The sequence below is a fragment of the Schistocerca cancellata genome, chromosome 2 (assembly GCF_023864275.1).
Source record: "Schistocerca cancellata isolate TAMUIC-IGC-003103 chromosome 2, iqSchCanc2.1, whole genome shotgun sequence".
Classification (NCBI taxonomy): Eukaryota; Metazoa; Arthropoda; class Insecta; order Orthoptera; family Acrididae; genus Schistocerca; species Schistocerca cancellata.
Genome location: NC_064627.1, coordinates 591,066,214 through 591,087,367, shown reverse-complemented (window position 1 = coordinate 591,087,367; position 21,154 = coordinate 591,066,214). Strand labels below are relative to the sequence as shown.

At 39.9% G+C, this 21,154-nt stretch overlaps 1 protein-coding gene across 1 annotated transcript in view; it reads left to right on the top strand.

Moving 5' to 3' along the window:
* Positions 1-20,556, top strand: part of LOC126162225 (U6 snRNA-associated Sm-like protein LSm4) — a 74,035-nt gene extending 53,479 nt beyond the window's left edge. Inside the window, exon 5 of the mRNA XM_049918583.1 lies at positions 20,128-20,556. Within this exon, the coding sequence (XP_049774540.1) occupies positions 20,128-20,204 (77 nt within the window). The 3' untranslated portion in view covers positions 20,205-20,556. The remainder of the gene's footprint in view (positions 1-20,127) is intronic.
* Positions 20,557-21,154: the final 598 nt, after the last annotated feature.

Genomic DNA, 21,154 nt, shown 5'->3' with positions numbered 1-21,154 from the left:
TTTTCAACCATGTGAACATCCTGTATGTATTAGAGCAAGTAATCCCTCTCCCCACACACGATTCCTGTAAAGGCTCAAATTTTCATGTATAAAATAGCTTCAAAGTCTCATAACTTTACAAATGAAATCATGCATTAAATATTTGGCATTAAGCATGCAAAACCTTTATGGTTGAAGACGCAAAATCCTAATTGTGTTGGTCCCATTAGTTTTGGATTATCCATTCATAAACTAATGAGAAAATCGAAACCAAAAGTTTAATTCTATGCTTCAAGTTGTTTGGAAGTCACCATTGCTCTCATTACCAAACAGTGCTTGAGTATAGTGTGGATAATATGCTCTCCATTTTAAGAAAAACTAGTTTTTCACACATCTAAATATTTATGTGCATAATATCTCCTGAACTATATGCTGTACAATGATATAATGTTGCAGGTGCATTCAGTGGTATACACTGAGGTGACAAGTCATGGGATGCCTCCTTTTGCCCAGCATAGTGCAACCATCCACAATTGTGAAAGTGTTTCCAGTCAGGATTTTATGCACAAATTGATGTATCAATTATGTAACATAAATATTCGTTGGGTTTCATGTTGGATGATTTCGGTGGCCAAACCATTCACTCAAATTATAGAGAATATTCCTTCAAATCATTCACAAAGAATTGTGGCCTGGTGAAGTAGCATGTTGTCATCCATAAACATTCTGTCATTGTTTGGGAACATGAAGTCCATGAATGGCTGCAGAAGGTCTCCAAGTAGCCAGGAATAACCATTTCCAGTCAGTGATCAGTTCAATTGAATCAGACGACCCAGTCCATTCCATGTAAATGTAGCCCACACCATTGTGAAGCCACCAGCAGCTTGCACAGAGCCTTGACAACTTGGGTTGATGGCTACATAGGATCTGTGCGCCCTACTCAACCCTTACCATCAGCTTTTACCAACTGGAGTAAAAACTCATCTGTCCAGGCCGCAATTTTCCAGCCATATAGGGCACTTTTGTTAATTGTCTGTCACAGCCCATTAACGCAAAACCCAAAATGTTGGCTGACCAGGACTTTCTTCATGGGACCAAACAGTTGACAGTCCAATGGTGCAAGGTCTGGGCTGTATGGTGGATGTTCACCTGCCACCCAAATTTTTCGATTTTTCTCACAAACCAGAGTAGCAACATGGAGGCAAGCATTGTCATGAAGTTTGACTCTGGCAGCATTAATGTTGTGGCATTTGTCACAAAGGGCACGATGCAGCGTAACCAAAGTTTTAACACAGTCTGCAGCCTTCACAGTGGTCTCATGTTCAGTAAAGTCCACCAGTGACATACCATACATATCCCAAAACACTGTCACAAGCACTTTCCTAGCAGACTGGGTCACTTTGAATGTTTTTTTGTGATGGAGAACCAGCATATTTCTGTTCCATAGAGGCTTGCTTGGCTTCGGTCGTGTATTGGTATGTCCACGACTCATCATCAGTGATGATACCTTTAAAAATTCATGCCATTCTGCAGCATAATGCATTAAATGATCCAAGCTTGTCATCATTCGCTGGTCCTTGTGGTTGTCTGTCAGGTTCTGAGGCACCCAGCATGAAATTTCAACATGTCATGAAAAATATCGTAGACTGCACCATAGGAAATATTGAACTGCCATGATAAAGTTCACAGTTGTTAAAAATTGCTACCTCAATGACTCCAACATTCTGTGGGGTTGCAGCTTAATACTGGACACCCACTGTGGCGAATCACTAAGGTTCACATGGTCCTCCTGGAAGAATGTACACCACCTGGAGACATTGCTACGATCCATATGGTTGTCCCCACACAAGTCGCACATTTCCCTGAGAATTTCACTCTGTTTAATACAATTTGGTCCACAAATATCGAAACACTTCTCTGCTCTTCACAAGTTGATGACAGTATCATGCATGCCATGTTTGTTTTGTAGTCCCAGTTTCTCTCGCTAGAGCTGCATATGAAAGCAAAATATCCTCCATAGTGCAAACTTCAAACTATATTGTCATTAAATTTCATCATCTATCTGCAATTTCAGGAGAGAAAAAAATTGTGTGTTACTAACCGGCGTGTGCCAAACTTTTAACATAAATTATACCTCTTAATGATGAGTTTATGACTACATTTAATTTTTTTTTTAAATGCAGCCAGCAAAAGCCATTAAATAGGCAACCTGTAATTGGAACCGTGCACGAAGTTAGCCGTTTAATAATATAGGTGATTGATATGCTGATAGATCTTCTTGTAGATGCTATTGTAATAACACAAGTACTCAGTTTACTTGATATAATCCTCAACTGCTGTTCAGATGTAAGCACCAAATTTTGTTTCAGTTGGACAGACAACTTTTATATAAAATATCATACCATCATAAATAAAACAGTAGCTCTTATTGGTTAGAAAATGGGATACTGATTCATAAATGATACAGCTGTGAAGCAGTTGCTGCAGACACTAACTGCCACAATAGGGACATGGGTTATGGAAACCCTTCTCTTCTCACATGTAGTGTGTGCCAAGAGACATGGAAACTGTTCTGGTGTTTTCCACACTGAGCACCTTCCTATGGTAAAACTGTAAAGAACAGTAAGCAAACAGTGAGATGAAATGTTGCATCTAATTGAAGCTGAAGTTGCTTCTCTAAGAGGAGGCACGTATAATCCTGTGACAGAAGGGAAATTGCGTCTTGTTTTGTGTTCTCACAAAAATATTCAGAATGCAGCAGAACAGTGGAATTTTCCACCTGATCAATATTCTAACTAATAAAAAGCAAATTTTACAGGAGAACAAAGAAACTTCTTTTATATTTACCTATGTAGGAGTTTTGGATGTGTGGTAGTACAGTCGAGGTGAAATGCCACTACATATTTCTGTGACAGTTATTGCACAATTGCTTAAATAATCCTTTGAAAAAGTACTATTTCAGTTTTCTTGGACCAATGAAATAGCAGTATTGTATTGCTGAAACAGGTTGATTTTTCTATATTAATCATTGCAGAAATAGAAATCCAAATCTGCACAAGCAGCAGCAGAAGACACTGAAAAATTTAACACCATTGCAGCTTAATTACTCTAAACATATACATCCAGCATTAAATTTTGAGTCTTCGATACATGGATTTTACCACATGGACATGCAAAACAGCTATTCATTTGGTAGTTGGTTATAGAAATATAGTTCTTCAGCTGGGATATGACAACACATGTCAAGTCAGTCTTCCTTTTCGAAGCTTTTCGTTGGAAAAAGTTATCATACAAGACAGGGAAAACGAATATCAGAGGGTGACAGAGTTATTTTACCAGTACCTCTCAGTCGTTTTGCAATGCTTTGACAGGTATAGGGTTGCAGAATGTTAAGACTCTCTCTTCTCCATAGTGTAGTAGGGTCATCGGATGAAACATGTAGAATCTTTTAGCAAGAAATGTCAATGCTGTCTTGTAAATCAGTTTATTCACAACCAGTTTCAGCCATAAGACCATTCACAGTGCTGTATTCATAAAACAAAATCAAGGAAAAATAGCGAACATTGAAATACAATTTACACAGAAAATTCTGATTGTAGATTTTAAGTATTTACAAAAAATATCTTTTACAAAGGTAACATCACATGACATTCATGTCTTCAAACATGACATGAACAGCATAGAATGACTTGAAAAATGTAAATCCTCATTCTTACAGCATCAGTTCACACAACAAGTAGCCTGCTGATAGTGTAGGTCACAACTGCGACCCAAGCTTGGCCAAAGATCGTATGGTCGAAGACAAACTGAGAATAAAGTGAATTACAACACACATCACCAAAAAGAAACATACACTCTGTGGAAAAATGAACTATTAATGAAATTAGGATTGTAACTATACATATAAAGTCAAAAGAAGTATAGTAAAAATTTCTTACTGGCAATGTCTTACTCGAGCGAAAAATTTGGAAAATTGTTAGTATCAGTCATAATCTAAAATTTGGTTCTGATTCCATACATGTGCATAGGTCTGTTAGAAGGGAAAATGCTGTAACATGTAAATGGAAATCATATTCTATTAAAACATTAATAAATAATAAAAGCAATCACTTACATAGTGTAAAATCTAAATGATATAACAACAAAAATGCTAATGAGTCAGTCTTTACTTCTCATCCTGTCCAGTAAATCTCCCCTGACTCGGGGTTGTGGTGACTTTTCCAAACTCTACCCCTTTTCTTACACCTCTCCAGTTCTTTTCCTTCACCCCTCCTCCTTCCTCTTCAGTTCTTCTGCCATAAGAGCGAGCCTCTTTTTCCGAAAGCTCGCCTATGTAATACCTATTCTTTGTGTATGTTCTCCTCCTCCTGCTTCCAGTTACAAAAACTAAATGACAACATATTTGTATTATTATGTCCCAGTGAAGAACAGTTAGACTATACAGAAAGGATCAGGACACTTATGTAACAAAAACAGCTCAAATGTCAAGTCTTAAGTAAAAGGCTAAACGATAAATCTTGTGTACCAAAATAAAACTAGATTCAAATCATACATTGGTATGCTGTAAACTAAATTATAACAAGAAAGCTGCAAGAAGAGACCAAGAGCATCTGAACATAAATAACAATAATGTCTTTGCTTACTTTATGCCATATGTGAATAAAGTGTCCAACAATACCAGTATATAAAATTACATTCACAGTACATATTCAGGGATCTACCACTAATTAATTCCATTCTCCTAAACTGTCAGTGATCCCAGCATACCACATGTATCAGTCAGATTAACAGAGCTGAAAAAGTCGTATATATAAATCTGATTCGTCAGATTTATTTCACAAATTAAAGTATCATACAAAAAGATTATAAAACTAGGTGTATGGTAATCCAAGGCGTAAAAAGAAAAAGATTATTGAAAAGAAACAGCAACATCTGGACATAAATAGTGCAATTATAAATTAATCCACTTGAACAGGAGATACTGACTACATAAAACTAAGCCCTATTATCTGATATTGTTGATAATGTGAATAAACTACCATAGAAGTATCAGTATAAAAAATTTATCTGCAGTTTCTGTCTGTCAGATTTGGCCCCAGAGGGCACACAGCTCTTTTGTGAGTATGTGTATGGCATGCACTGGTCCATGAGTTATTTCAGACTTTATTCTTTTCCAGACTACTTTACCTTACCCTTCCTTCTCCCTCCCTGCCCTTATTCCTTTCCCTTTGCCCCTTCTGTTCCCTCTCATGGTGTTCTTATTAATATCAGCCCGGCTATTCTCTTCTGACTTTGTTTCGTATTGTGATTTTGGTTTGTTTGCTTTTCTTCCTCCTTTTTCAGCTTTTCTTTTTTGGTTCCCCTTAGGGATTTGACGTCCATCTCTAAATTTGAAATTTGTTATGTGAGCCAGAACTTCATCCCTTGCGTCTGTAGTGGGGGCTTCTCTCCCTATCTTCTTCCTCTCCCACTCCCTTTTCCCCTTCCTCTCCCTCCGGCCATAGCCCTTTAGCTTTCTTGCTAGGTCACCTGCTCAGTAACCAGTCCATGTGGTGAGACCATTATGTACCCACCTGGCCGAGCCCCCTAACAACACAGGGGTCAAACTGCTGGTACCTGCACTGTGAATGCCTTGTGGAAGCCTAGGAGTGGTTGCCTATCTTTTCTGGGCATTGGAACTCCCGGCAGTGACCATCATGACAGGCGGCTGTTGCTGTGGCTGTGTGGCGCCAAGCCCCAGATCGGATTGGATGGTACCAGGGCAGACGTTTGGCACATGAAGCAGTTAAAACTCTCTGGCCACTCTTCCGCAGCTTTGTCTCTTCCTAGAAATAGTTCTGTCTCAGTTCTGTCACTACCTTCCTGGCTTTTCCTCTTGGCTACTCCCTGGTAGGAGGGCCAAGCCAACCGGCTTGGGGGAGAACCCTTTCCACAGTTCCTGGTCTGTACCAGGACCGACGGGGTGACTTTTGCCACCACCAAATGCACCCCTTTAAAAAAAAAAGTTGAGGACAAGTTCGGTGAAGTTGAGTCCTACAATTAGACGAGATTTGGCTCCTTCTTTATAAAGGCAAGTTCTGCCAGCCTGTCGGCCTCCCTCCATGCCTGTAACCATTTAGGAAACATCTCGGTGAATATCAGTGCTCAAAAGTTTCTAAATATTACAGGGTGTAATTTTCCATAGGGACCTTCTCCTCCATTCCAGTGATGAATTTGGGGCTAATCTGGGACGACATGGCGTTCATTTCGTCTGGGACGTCCAGAGAGGTCCTACATTGGCACTTTCATCCTGACCTTTGGGGGGGCATACCCTGCCCAAGAAAGTCAAGGTCATGGTATACAGGCGTGACGTCAAACCATTCATTCCACCTTCCGTGCATTGCTTCTGTTGCTTGAAGTTCTGCCACATGTCCTCGTGATGCGTTGCCACTCACACCTTTGGTGAATGTGGCCACCCTCCTCACGTGGGGAGCCCTCACACTCCACTGTCTAACTATGCAAACTGCTCTGGTCTACATTCTCCCCACTCACTGGAGTGTCCAGTGTACACAAAGGAAAAAAGAATCTCGGAAATGAAGATCCTTGACCTTCTCCACTACTTTGAGGCCCAGAAGAGTTTGACTGACTTCACCCTGTGAATTTATCCTCTAACTGTACCTCAGTTATGCCTTCCCCTTCTCCCACTCCTCCTCACCTCAGTTGTACTACCCTCCCCCACCCCACCCCAGCAGCTCCCATCCCTTTCCCTCAAGAAGCCATTTCTCCTCCTCCTCCTCCACCTCCACCTCCACCTCCACCTCGACCTCCTCAGCCAGAGAAGAGATGTTCTCCCTTGAGTCAGATAAGGGACCCACACTCAGAGAGCTCAAAAGCTGCTTGCTATCTGTCCAACCCAGATGTCACTGCCAGCTATTCCCTTACTGGTAACACCACCTCCCTCCCAAAGAAGTAGTAGTCCAAGAACAAGGCCTTCCCAGCATCCCGGGGGGGGGGGGGGGGGTGGCTTTGCCCCCTCCTACCCACTCTGAATCAGCGCCAGTTTTTATGGACGTCACCCCTCCTCGTCAGTGACTACCACTGACCCAGTGACATGACTTACCCTCGGCTTCTTTACGTCTAACCTGGACTCTTGCCACATGATAATCCAGTGGAATTGCAATGGATATTACAGTCATCTACTGAAATACAACAATTTGTTTCTTCTTATTCTGCATTCTATAGTGCTCTTCAAGAAATGTACATTGATGATGACCTCACTGCAATGATTCGTGTTTATCTGCCATCCTGTCGGTACTGTGCCAGCCCCAAGATAGCTTCTGGATGGGTCTGTACATTGGTTCAAACAAATTTCATTAGTGACTGGCTCCCCCATCATACCAACCTAGAAGCGATAGCGTTAAGATTACAAACTACCCCAACAATCACCATTTGCAATGTCTACCTCCTCCAGGTAGGCCCTCTTCCTTATGTTGAAGTGCCAATCTTAATACAGCAGCTCCGGCCCCCGTATCTCCTCCTCCATTACTTTAATGCAAACCACCCCATGTGGGGGAGTGCCACTTTGACAGGTAGGGGTCTTCAAATTGACCAACTTATTACAGACTTCGGTTTGTGTCTCTGAAATATTTGGTGCCCTATCCACTTCAGTGGCACACTTGTAGCACCTTCTCTGCTGTAGATCTCATGATCTTCTCTCCTGCTGCTCTCGTGGCTTCACTACATTGTTCACCCCCCCGCCCCCCCACATACACATGATAATCTTTGTGACAGTGACCACTTTCTGGTGATTGTATCATTCCCCCCGCTGCTGCCGGGCAAGTAGGCCCCCATGTTGGGCATTCTGTAGTGCCAGTCAGCCTTCATATACGTCTACTGTGCACTTAGAGACCTCTCTTGGATTGCATTGTTGCCATCGTGCAAGTTGCCTCTGACACTGTTCTTCATGCCACTGGCACTGCTATTCCCCTATCACAGGCCCCCCTTGTCATCGACCGGTACCATAGGGGATCAAGAACATAGCAGTTGCTAGCAAGGACTGCCAACGGGCACTGCAACAATTTACAACACCCTTCACAGACCGACCGTATTGTTTTTAAACATCTCCATGCTAAGGCTCGCTACCTTATTAAACTAAGTAAAAAGGAATGCTGGGAGCACTATGTTTTCTCCCTGGAGACGTATGCCTCTTCATTGCAGATTTGCTTCAAGCTCCGTAGCCTCTGGGCCATGAGCAACGATAGACTGTCCAGGGTGCTCTGTATAGTGATCCATTGTTCCTTGCAGAACACCTCACAACACACTTTGCAACAGCATCGGCATCCTCTTCCTATCCTGCTACCTTTCTCTGGCAGAAACGACGAGTTGAAGAAATCTCCTGTGTTTCAACCTCCACCAAGCTGAAGTCTACAATGAATCCTTCACTGAATGGGAATTCTTGCAAGCTCTTTCCTCTTCACATGACATGGCCTCAGGCCCAGATTCCATCCACAACCAGATGATCCAACACTTGGATGTTACCCAAAGGCAACTCAGGGTCTTCAACCGCATTTGGCTCACAGGTGCCCTCCCCTCTCAATGGCAAGATGGCATAGTTATCCCTGTCCTTAAGCCCTGGAAGAACCCAACGTCTCTCGAGAAGCTACTGACTGATTAGCATGAGCAACATACTGTGTAAACTGCTAGAGAGGAAGATTAGGTTCCGATTATGTTGGGTACTCAAATCTCGTGCTTTTAGTCCCCATACCAGTGTGCCTTCCGGGAAGTTCGATCTACAACTGACCATTTACTCAGATTGGAAACAGTAGTCTGACAGTCTTTTACTAACCACAACACCTTATTGCAGTCTTCATTGACCTACATAAAGCATACGACATGGCTTGGCACCATCGCATTTTAGTTACCCTCCATGACTGGGGCTCTCGCAACCCCCTTCTGATTTTTGTCCGCACATTTTTACCCCACCAGCTCTTCTATGTTAGACTTGACACTTCACTCAGCACCCCTCGGATCCTGGAGAATGATGTCCCACAGGGTTCTGTGTAAGTATCACACTCTTTATCACCATCAATCGGTTTGTAACCTCTGTTGGGCCTCTGGTTACTCTGGCATTGCATGTCGATGATTTTTGCACCTGATACGAGACTCAGAGGGCCATAGACACGGGTTCACAGGTAGATGCCGTGTTTCTTGACTTCAGCAAGGCGTTCGATACAGTTCCCCACAGTCATTTAATGAACAAAGTAAGAGCATATGGACTATCAGACCAATTGTGTGATTGGATTGAAGAGTTCCTAGATAACAGAACACAGCATGTCATTCTCAGTGGAGAGAAGTATTCCGAAGTAAGAGTGATTTCAGGTGTGCCGCAGGGGAGTGTCATAGGACCGTTGCTATTCAGAATATACATAAATGACCTTGTGGATGACATCGGAAGTTCACTGAGGCTTTCTGCAGATGATGCTGTGGTGTATCGAGAGGTTGTAACAATGGAAAATTGTACTGAAATGCAGGAGGATTTGCAACAAATTGACACATGGTGCAGGGAATGGCAATTGAATCTCAATGTAGACAAGTGTAATGTGCTGCGAATACATAGAAAGATAGATCCCTTATCATTTAGCTACAAACTAGCAGGTCAGCAACTGGAAGCAGTTAATTCCATAAATTATCTGGGAGTACGCATTAGGAGTGATTTGAATTGGAATGATCATATAAAGTTGATCGTCGGTAAAGCAGATGCCAGACTGAGATTCATTGGAAGAATCCTAAGGAAATGCAATCCGAAAACAAAGGAAGTAGGTTACAGTACGCTTGTTCGCCCACTGCTTGAATACTGCTCAGCAGTGTGGGATCCGTACCAGATAGGGTTGATAGAAGAGATAGAGAAGATCCAACGGAGAGCAGTGCGCTTCGTTACAGGATCATTTAGTAATCGCGAAAGCGTTGGGGAAATGATAGATGAACTCCAGTGGAAGACTCTGCAGGAGAGACGCTCAGTAGCTCGGTACGGGCTTTTGTTAAAGTTTTGAGAACATACCTTCACCGAAGAGTCAAGCAGTATATTGCTCCCTCCTACGTATATCTCGCGAAGAGACCATGAGGATAAAATCGGAGAGATTAGAGCCCACACAGAAGCATACCGACAATCCTTCTTTCCACGAACAATAAGAGACTGGAATAGAAGAGAGAACCGATAGAGGTACTCGAGGTACCCTCTGCCACACACCGTCAGGTGGCTTGCGGAGTATGGATGTAGATGTAGATGTAGATGTAGATGTAGATACAGCTCCCACTCTAAGCCATGTTCTGAACACCAGTTCCAAAGCTCCATCTGATGAGTCTCTGCATGGGCCATGGGCCATGGGCTCTTTGGTTATGGTTGTCAAGTTTATGGCTCAGTGGCTCCTTCCATCAGGCTATCAGTGCCTTTTGCACTAGTTGTCGACAGTCTCCTCGCAGAAGTAAGGATTCCCCCCTCTACAAATACGACAAAGCCAGCATCCTGGTTTCTTACGGAATTGCCATTTGACGATTCACTAGCCATCCCGTGTACCCTGTCCTCTTTGCAAACGAGGGATGCCTCGCTCCTGATAACCCACCCTTGGGTGGGATTGCCAGTTGGAATGCATCTCCACCGCCTCTCACTGGGAAGTGCCCTGTTTTTCTCCTGCACCCCTCCTTGGATGGTGCCACAACTGTGGATTAGGGCTGACCTATTCCACGGTCCTAAGGTCTCCACTGCCCGTATGATATTCCGGCATCTTGTATGTTCCATCCTTGAAGAGTTCCATAGTGCTATCATTTCCTATGCTGATTGTTCTGAAATGACATAAGGCGGGATACGCTTTTATGTCTCCTACTGGTATGGAACACCATGTACTGCCGGGATCATGTACTGTGTTCACAGCAGAGCTGCTAGCCATTGACAGGGGTTCGGTCCCTTTAATCCTTAAACCAACCAACCAACCATTGACAGGGCCCTCCATTTTGTTACTCAGGCCTCCCCCCCCCCCCCCCCCCACAATGTTTGAATATGTACTGAGTCAATGAGCAACCTGCAGGTTATGGACCAATGCTACTATCACCACCCTTTGGTCTCTGCTATCCTCCTTTCTGCCCTTGGCCATGTCGCCTGCTCAGTTGTCTTTATCTGGCTCCCAAGTTATGTCTGCATCCCAGGGAATGAACTGGCTGACTGTTTGGCTTCGGAGGTAGATATGTACGCCCCATTCCTTTTCGTGATTCCAGGTGCAGATATGTGGCTATACGTCAGATCTCTCTTTACCCAAAAGTGGAATGACATCTTGTGCACTCCCGCTCTTAGTAATAAACTTCGCACAATCAAGGAGATTACTGTAATTTGGCGCTCTTCCTTCCACTCCTCTCTGAAGGAGTCCACTGTCTTATGCTGTGTACACACCAGTAATATTAGGCTCACCCATTGTTTTCTTTTGCTTAATGGGCCACCCCCCACTATGTGGTTGTGGAGCCAGACTGACAGTATCCCACATGTTGGTGGAATGTCCTCTTCTTTTGGCCCTTCCTTGTCTTTAATATTGGCAGATGATTCACAGGCGATTGAACTGGTCCTCAGTTTTCCTACATGAAAGTGGCTTTTATTTTCAGTTATAAGGTTTTGCTTTACTCCTGGAGCAGGGGCAGTGTAGCTCTCATTGGGGCCCCTCTTGATGTTTTCTTGGTCAGGAACACATGATCACTCCCCGTGCAAAGACCACTCTTGTATCCCTGTGTTTTCCACTTTTTAGATTTGGCTTACCCTTTTATACCTTCTACTATGTGTTTTTAGCTTCCTTGATTTATAGTTGGACCCCTCTAGCCAGATCCACACACTTTCAGTGGACACCTCTATCTCACGCATGTAATTTTTCAATCACAGGATTGATGACCTCACTGTTTAGTCGTATAACCACCCTCCCTCAATGTGTCCACATGATTCCAGTATTACTCCATACTGACATTAGAATGATGTACTTGTATGTTGATCAGTGGTAATATAAAAGGTTAAATATGAAGTCCTGAATAGGGTATCACCTATCACATCCTGTTTTAGTGTGTTGATTTGTGTAAGGACAAAACATCAGGGAACAGCAACCAAAATGGAGAGGTGCGGGGATGTAAGTGGGATAGAAGACATTTTTATTTTAGGCTGTAGCCACACTTCTGCAGGTCACTAATATATCGTATTTACTCAAATTTAAGCCGCACTTTTTCCGGTTTTTGTAATCCAAAAAACCGCCTGTGGTTTAGAATCGAGTGCAGAGTAAATGGAAGTTCTGAAAAATGTTGCTAGGTGCCGCCACAACTAACTTCTGCCGTCAAATATATGTAGTGCTACACAGGCATGCTTTGCAGGCACAAAGATAAATACTGACGCCAAAACCTCTGCGTCAGTAAATAAATTAAAAGAAAAGGCAGAAGAATGTAAACATTATGCCATGTATTCTTTAGTGTTTGCTGCTATCTCATTTAAATCCTATCTGCCTAATAAACTACGAAACTAGTGTGGGACAACAGCAAACGCGGAAGAATATACAAATCGTGTCATGTTTATATTCGTATTATTCTTATGCTGTATGGCGATACAGTCAGAAATGAAGCACAGCAACTGACTAGATTTTTAAATCTAAGATGACTCTAATTTCTGTGCAGAATGTAATGTACTAAAGAGGTGTCTGCAAAGATTTTCAAACGGAGAAAAATTTTTGCTAAACTCTCGGTCAGAACATCTATCATATGCAGTCTATTATTTGGTTCTTGTTGATCATTATCAAAGAAAGCAGCAGTGTAAGTAACAACAAATAGCAGTCTCTTTGCCATTGTTTCGCTTATGAGAAAATTCCTCTTTTTATATTATTATTATTATTATTATTATTATTATTATTAGTCGTAAAGCTCCCAACATGGAAGACGCTAAGTAAAGATGGTTCACTTCTGGGGCTTCTTATTCTTCTTGTTTGCCCACCAGGTCTTCATTCTTTGCGAGAATTCAGCTTTTCTTTCTTCGCTCCATTTTGTTCCAGTTCTCGGCGTTTTTGTCTCTGGTTTGACCTCCCATTTGTCAACTTTAAGTTTGAAATTGTTTCTTTTGTTCATGTCTTCAGTAGTAATGTTGGCTAATTCCAGATCTTTCTTTACATTTTTGATCCATTCTCCTCCATTAACAAGGGATGCTACGTATCTTACTATTCTTTTTGTAAGTCTGTGATCGGGAAGTCTCATTATGTGGCCATAGAATTTTAGACGCCTCTTCCTCATGTCTATCTCTATGTTAGAATATTCTTCAATTTTAGAATTTTTCTGTAATCTATACCCCTCTTTGGTCCATCTTGGTCCCAGAATTTTCCTAATGATTTTCCTTTCCTCTTTCTTCAGGTTTTCCATATCTGTTTTTCTTTTAAGTGTCAAGGTTTCACTGGCATATAGCATTATTGGTTTAATTACCAACTTATAATGTTTAATTTTTGTATTTATAGATAGACATTTTTTATTGTAAATGTTTTGGACCAGCCCTAGACCCCTACGAGCTTTTAATATTCTTTCTTGTTGTGAGTATTTTTCAGAAATTATCTCTCCTAAATATTTAAAGTATGGTACCCTCTTAATTTCTCCATATTTGGTTTGTAACTTAGAAATTTCTAGATTTGTTGTTGTAAACACCGTTTTCTCAAAAGATATTTGTAGGCCAACTTTTCCTGCACACTCTTTTAAGGTTTCTATCTGTTTGACTGCCATTTCACTAGAATCTGCCATTATTGCAAGATCGTCTGCGTAGGCTAAGTAGGGGATTTGTAGGTCATCTTTTTTGGTTCCCAGTGATATTGGTTTCCAGTACTTTTCTTTTTTGAGTTCTTTTTCCCATTCTGCCATGACTCTATCCAGAACTAAGTTAAATAACAGAGGTGATAATCCATCACCTTGTCTAACCCCAGTTTTTATCTCAAATGATTTTGAAAGTTTTCCCATGAATTTCACTTTGCATTTTGTATTTGTTAATGTCTGCTCTATGATGTTCCGTGTCTTCTTATCCAGTCCTTGTTCTTCAAGAATTTTAAATAGTGTGGGTCTGTGAATTGAATCATATGCCTTTTTAAAGTCGACAAAGACATATACTGTAGGCTTCCTTCGCATTTGTGTCATCCTTGTAATCAATTTCAAGTTTAAAATTTGTTCTGGACATGATCTGTTTGGTCTGAAACCAGCTTGGAAATCTGAGATTTTGGGTTCTAGCAGTTTTTGTGTTCTTTCAAGAAGACAAGCTGATAATATCTTGTATGTGACGGCAAGTAAGGAGATTCCTCTATAGTTGTTCACATCCGATTTATCCCCTTTTTTTATGTAACGGATGTATTAGGGCACATTTCCAATCTTCTGGTATTTCTTCAGTAACCCATATGTTTTGAATAATTTTAACTAGCTCATTTCTTGAGTTAGACCCTAGACTTTTGAGAAATTCGGCTACAATTCCATCTTCTCCTGATGCTTTGTTATTTTTGAGGTTGTTTATGTGTTTGATAATTTCTTCTTCAGTTGGCGGTACAGAGTCTTGCTGTTGCGGACCTTTAGTGCTGGATATTGGAAGAGCTTCTGTTGGCTCTGGACAGTTTAGTAGCGTTTCAAAATATTTGGCTAATTCTTCACAGTTTTCTTCGTCGCTTAGTGCCAGATTCCCATCTGATTTCCGAAAACAGACATTTTGAGGGATATACCCTTTAATTTGGTTTGCAAAAGTTTTGTAGAATCCATGCGTATTATAATTTTTAAAATCTGCTTCTATTGATTCCAGTTGCTGAGTTACATACTTTCTCTTCTCTTGTCTAATAAGTTTATTTGAAAGTTTCCGTGTTTCTAAAAAGTTTTGAAGAGTTTTCTCATTTTTATTTGAACTGTACTTCGCAAAGGCTTCTGTACGAACTTGAATTGCCTTTTCGCATTCCATATTCCACCATGGATGTTTGTGCTTTTTCTTCAATGGTATTTGCTCCTTCGCTATTTTTGTGATTTTTTCCTTGAATGTTTCCCAGTTGTTTGCGGGAGAATTTTCCCATTTTTTAATTGTTTCTGATTCTGTTAGTTTTTGTAGGTCAAATTTTGGGATTGCTGGTGGAATTCTTGGTGTTTTCCTTTTTGGGGTGAATTGGACCCGAACTCTTGTGAGATAATGATCTGAGTCAATATTTGCACCTCTCCTAACCTGGATATCTCTGATCTCTTTTTGGAAGTTATATGAGATGGCCACATGGTCAATTTGAAATTCTCCCAATTGGCTTATAGGGGATCTCCAGGTCTTCTGTTTTCTTGGTTTCTTATTGAACGACGTTGAGCTGATTTTCATGTTGAATTGTTGACAAAGTTGGATTAGTCGCATGCCATTTTTGTTGGTCAATTTGTGTGCTGGGTATAGCCCAACCGTCTTCCTGTATTTCTTTTCTCTGCCAATCTGTGCATTGAAATCTCCAAGAAGTATTTTGACATCATTCCTCGGTATCTTTGACATTTCAAGTTCTAATCGTTCCCAAAATTTATCCACATTGTCTAGGTCCTTTCTATTGTCAACGTTGCAGGGTGCGTGAACATTAATTAGGGTGTAATATTTATTCTTGTGTTTCAACCTAAGAAACATTAGTCTATTGCTAATAGTTTTTACAGATTTTACAAATTTAACTGAGGATTTTTCGACCATAAAGGCCATACCAAGCATGTTTGCCCCTTTACCAATTTTTCTGTCCGTTCCACTTTTGAAAATTCTGAAGCCATTGTAGTCAGTGATTTGATTATCAGGAAATCTGGTCTCTTGTACTGCTAGGATTTGGATTTTCAGCTTCTTTAATTCTTCTGTTAATGTGTATAATTTTCCCGTTTGTATTAGTGTCCGTATGTTTACTGTTCCAATATAATCTTCATTTTTGGGAAGTTTTCCAGAGTGCTCCGATCCACTCACAAGTCGTGTAGGTCCGGTCTCCCCAGAATCCGATAGACCGGTTGCCACCTTTCTGCTAGGTGGGTGGATTTCACCACCTGGGGTACTTTTGTTATTACATACACGAACCATGATTTTACTTGTAATTGTATTTTGGTCTGACATGTGCCAGTTGGTAGGATCAAGGTTGTGGAGCCTTGAAACACAAATCAGCCGCCTCTAACGTGTGGAACAGACGCTGTCGGGAAACCGCCACTGACATGTGGAACCGTCGTGCCCTAGTTTGCTAGTTTTGGTCCACCCCGGGTATTTTATTTCCCCGGTACCCACCATATCTGGTGAGCATTCCCCTATCCGCCACCTGGGGAGGCGCCTGGTAGGAGACTAGCAACTCCCCCAGGTCCTCTTTTATATATATATATATATATATATATATATATATATAATTTTTTTTCTTTTTTTAATTGTAAGTGGCGGTAGCGCACACAAAAGCAAGCCATGCCACAAGCGGCGGCGACAGGTCATAAACAGTCATTATCAGAATGCGACAAACAATGCACGACACAGTACTGTAATGCATTTTCAGCTTAGAGTGACATAAACACCGGTAACAAAGAGAACGGCACTCATCAGATCAAAGCAAAATAAGCAATCGATTCAAACCAGACGAAGCAGGTGAAAACGGAAGGGTACCAGTATAAATACAGATGGAATGCCTGACACATAGCAATGGCTACTTGGTAAAGCTTAAATGTTAAGCTTACGACTCGAACCAAATTACAGTAGCTGTATCTTCATCCATTCGACCTAAATTGTGTCTCATGTTACAGTGGACCAACTTTGTTTCGATTTCGAGGTGGGGTCTAAAACTTTTCTCTCCCCTTGAATTTAGAGTATCAATTTTCAGGTGCAGATTAGATTCGAGTGTGGCTTAGATTCGAGTAAATACGATACTTTTGATTACATGTGAAAGTTATTCAAATCATGTTTGTTATTCAAATAAGGTTTAAGTCGATCTGTTCGTAAAGAACTCTATCTGGGTGTGAAATAAGTTTGTGAAAATTTCAATCTCTTCTAGCAAATTCATATTAATACCTTTATGAACTTTCTGTAATAGTTCCATCAGATCTGAGATGAGATGTTGCCTAGTGTAAGATTGTGTGCTTTCAACTTGGTGAATAAAACATATGTATTGCTGTGATATGCATGTCATTCGAACCCTATTCTTAGTTTCGTACATGTCTGACTGATATTAATTTTGTCACATTGCTGACAACTGATTCTCTAAACTCTAGATTGATCATTTATAAACTCCTGACTAATGTCATGTTTTTTACTCAAGCTGCTATCGGTCTGAAATGATAAAAATGTTACTTCTCTTGAAAAACTGTTCATCATTCTCAGAAACATTCCCACAATAAGGCAGAACTGCATATTTGTAATTTTGTTTGTAATTTTTTCTTAAAAGTTATTTCATAAGTACTTTATTCTCCTCCTCAATGGCTCCTCAATTGGTACATAAGTATATAAATTCACTACATCAAAAGAGCGTAAAGCAGTGTTATCACTCACATGGGTCTCATTCAAAAATCTGACCAATTCAGCCCTGTTCTTGATTATATATTTCTCACAGAAGATGTAATTATTATTAATGGTGCAATTAAGCTTTTGACTAAGTAAGTAAACTCAGCTGTTGATGTAATTGACAATCAGGCTAAATAGTATGCCACTTTTGTGTATCTTCTGTTGGTTTAAACCTAGATGATTTTGGGTTCATAATAAGTGTATTCTTTTTTAAATTCATTTAATACATATTGAACATTACTTTTTTGTCGGGGATTTTTAGAAAGAATGTATGGGAGTCATTCTATAATATAGCAATGTTATTTGATTCAAAAATAGTTTTTTTTACTAATGTAATCATTGATTTGTAAAACAACTAATAATTACCTTTATCTGCTCTGGCTATCAAGTATTGTCCTCCAACAACCTTCTCCTTAACATTTTGTGATATTCAAGTTTACTAACTTTGTTTCTCTTATTTTCTTGTATGTGTAAAATCCAGGATGGAATGAAACGATATTATGAAAAGGAAAGTTGCTACTCACCATATAGTGGAGATGCTGAGTCGCAGATAGACATAAATAAAGCTTTCAGCCTGTAAGGCTGTGTGTGTGTGTGTGTGTGTGTGTGGTCTACTTTTGACAAAAGCATTACGGGCTGGAAGCTTTATTTGTGACAGTCTTTTGTTGTGCCAATCTGCGACTCAGCATCTCCGCTGTATGGTTAGTAGCAACTTTCCTTTTCATAATATTGTTTCTTGTATATGTTGTTTAATAAATTTAGCTATCTCACAGGACATGTAATTTTCCTGTGCTAATGAACACCCAGATTTCAAAGATTAATATTTTTGTACTTGCAACTGGTCTTTTAAAATTTTTATCATTAACTGAAGGATGTAAGTTGTATTTTACCCCATTTTCTAACACTTTGAGCTCTTCATTTGTTTGGTAGATTTACTACTATGTCATAAAATTGGAATTCTGCTGCAGGATTATTAGTATATGAACACTTTCTTATGTCTATCACTAACAGATTGTCTGTCCAAATCAGTATAATAGTAAGCTGTTTCACACATTGACCAGAGGTATGCCCAATTTAGCATTTTCACCTTTTTAGTAAGAGTGAGCTCCTTATATTTCACTTTCAACTCTTCTTACAAACATATTTTTTCTGAACAGTTTTATTTCCTAAGAAACATAATCTCATACCTTTATTTTTACATGGCAAACATGGGTACAATATTTGTCAATAGGCATTTTTTGATGAATGTAATAGCCCTACATTCATTAGTTTCCTTTTTGGTTACTGTTCCCTGATGATTTATCCTCGCATAAATCAGTAGAGTGAAATAGAATGTCATAAGTGACAATCTTTCAAGATTTCATATCCATGTTTTTATATTATCATCAATTAACATAATAGTGTATCATATTAATGTCAGTATGGATGTAATACTGGAAACGTGTAGGCTCATTGCCTAAATGGCATGTTGTGCGTGCTGTAGTACAGCCACAGCTTACATGGAGGGTCCTGTTATAGTAATCGTGAATTAGATTTTACACTACATGAGTGATTGCTTGTAGTATTTGACAATGTTTAAATACAATACGATATGATGTTGGCTTACATGCCCAACTATTTTTCCTTTTAATAGACCTATGCATAGGTATGGAATCGGATCTAAATTTTAGATTACTACTAATACTAACAATTTTGCAGACATTTTACTTCAGTCAGACATTATTAGTAGTCTACTTCTTGTTGTTTGAGCCAGTGCTGCAATGCTTAGCACTTATATTTCTTTCTGTTAAACATTTTTTAATTCCATTGGCGTTATCAGCACTAACCATCTACATGAAGAGTTTGCCACAATATGAACGTGCATACATTTGACACACTAGATTTTAATTTAAAATCACTTCTAAAAATATCTCTGTAAATATTTTCACTGATATTTAGTTCCGGGCACTACTCCAGGAAAAAGACAACATTTTGTGCACTCTCAGATCTGAACTTAAATAGCAACTGACTCCTTCAAAAGTAGTGGCTTTCTAACTTAACAAGATGATTCAACGTGTGCCAGTACATCTGCTGATGCTTCTCGAAATCAGTTTCGAGCAAAATTGAAAAACCATTACTGTGCTACAGGGAAGTTTTCAGACTTTCTGCCCCAGTCAAAAGGACAGAAAGATGTTAACTATTACATAAATCATGAAAAATCTTCAGCAAGTTGAAAAGTTGTTTTTAGAAATAACTTGAATGTGTGCCTCATTAGACGTGATTTCTATGCGCATGAGAAGTGAAAACGTAAACTTTAACATGTTGGAAAGGTTCGTCCTGTATTTTGTGTGCTCAGCCATCCATATATAGAAAGAATTTCCAATGAGGCTGTATATCATTTGAATAAGACCATAGAGTGATGAATAAAGTGCCTTCTTCAAATATTACATAGCCTCAATAGAATCAAGTCTCCTTCAAATCAATGTTTTGTGGCTGTGGACCCAAACACAAGGGAAAAAATCAATCACCATGCTGTTAGCATCTTATTCAAACCTTGAACCCCCATCCAATAACAGTACCTTTAAAGCTAACTACACATAGTGTATGTGAAGGTTTCTGATTAAGCTTGTTTCTCATCTGTTTCATAGGCACATTTGGAGGACGTGGTGGGAGACCAGGACAGCTAGGTCGAGGAGGCAGAAATCCCAAGCAAGTGAAGAAGTGAATGGGCATGTGACTCACTGACATTTCTGCAATGAGTGCTGTTTTAAAAAGAACTGTTATTTTTGTACTGGAACCACTGTGATCTAACTGTTCTGCAGATGCTTTAAGTGAATTGTAAACAGATGAGAGGTTAATGATGTACTTCATTATCATTATTATTGTTATGTGCTGTGTAAAATGTGTCGGACAGATTCCTTGAGTTTTATGCCCTGAGAGGAGAGAAAGATTTGTTGTTATCCTTTTTTTACTAGTCAGAATGGACATACAAAATAAATTTATGAACTACATACTGTGGATATTTGCAGTGTAAGACTATTAATGCCTTCAGTTTCTAATAAAATGACTAAACAATTTGCAGTAGCAATTTTCTGGGGCATGTTGTGATTTCCCTAGCAGTCGGCACTTGTAGAATCTGAGTGCAGGTTTTCTGATTTTTTACTTCACAATGTAGTGTATTATTTCCAAGGAGATGACTGCTTGAAGTCAGTCGTCTGCTCTTGTAGGAGAGCTGCTAGATAACATTACCTGCTTTCACAAGGCATCATGTGACTTGAGGAACATATTAAAAGTGTGATCAGTTCCTGCACTTTCATTGTTGCAATGTTGATCTGTTGTTGTCTTGATTGCAAAAGTGTGTCATGAAATGGAGTATGGTTTGACCGAAAAGAAATTGGGGCTACTCAGAGAATCTAAATCAGCAATTGACAATGACTGTTTTAAAATTGACGACAGTATTTTTGAAACAAACTGTAAATATATCAGCCAGTTGCATTCGTGGTAGTTTTACTGACTCTTGTATTTTGAAGATAACTAATGACCTGAAAATGAAAATGAGATAGCAGATAAAATGGAAGAGTGTGTAGCTCTCATTCAACAAGGCAAAACACAACAGCAGGAGTCTCAAACCAGCGTCCTTGCCTGGGTTAATGAATACATATGTAAGTAATGTTT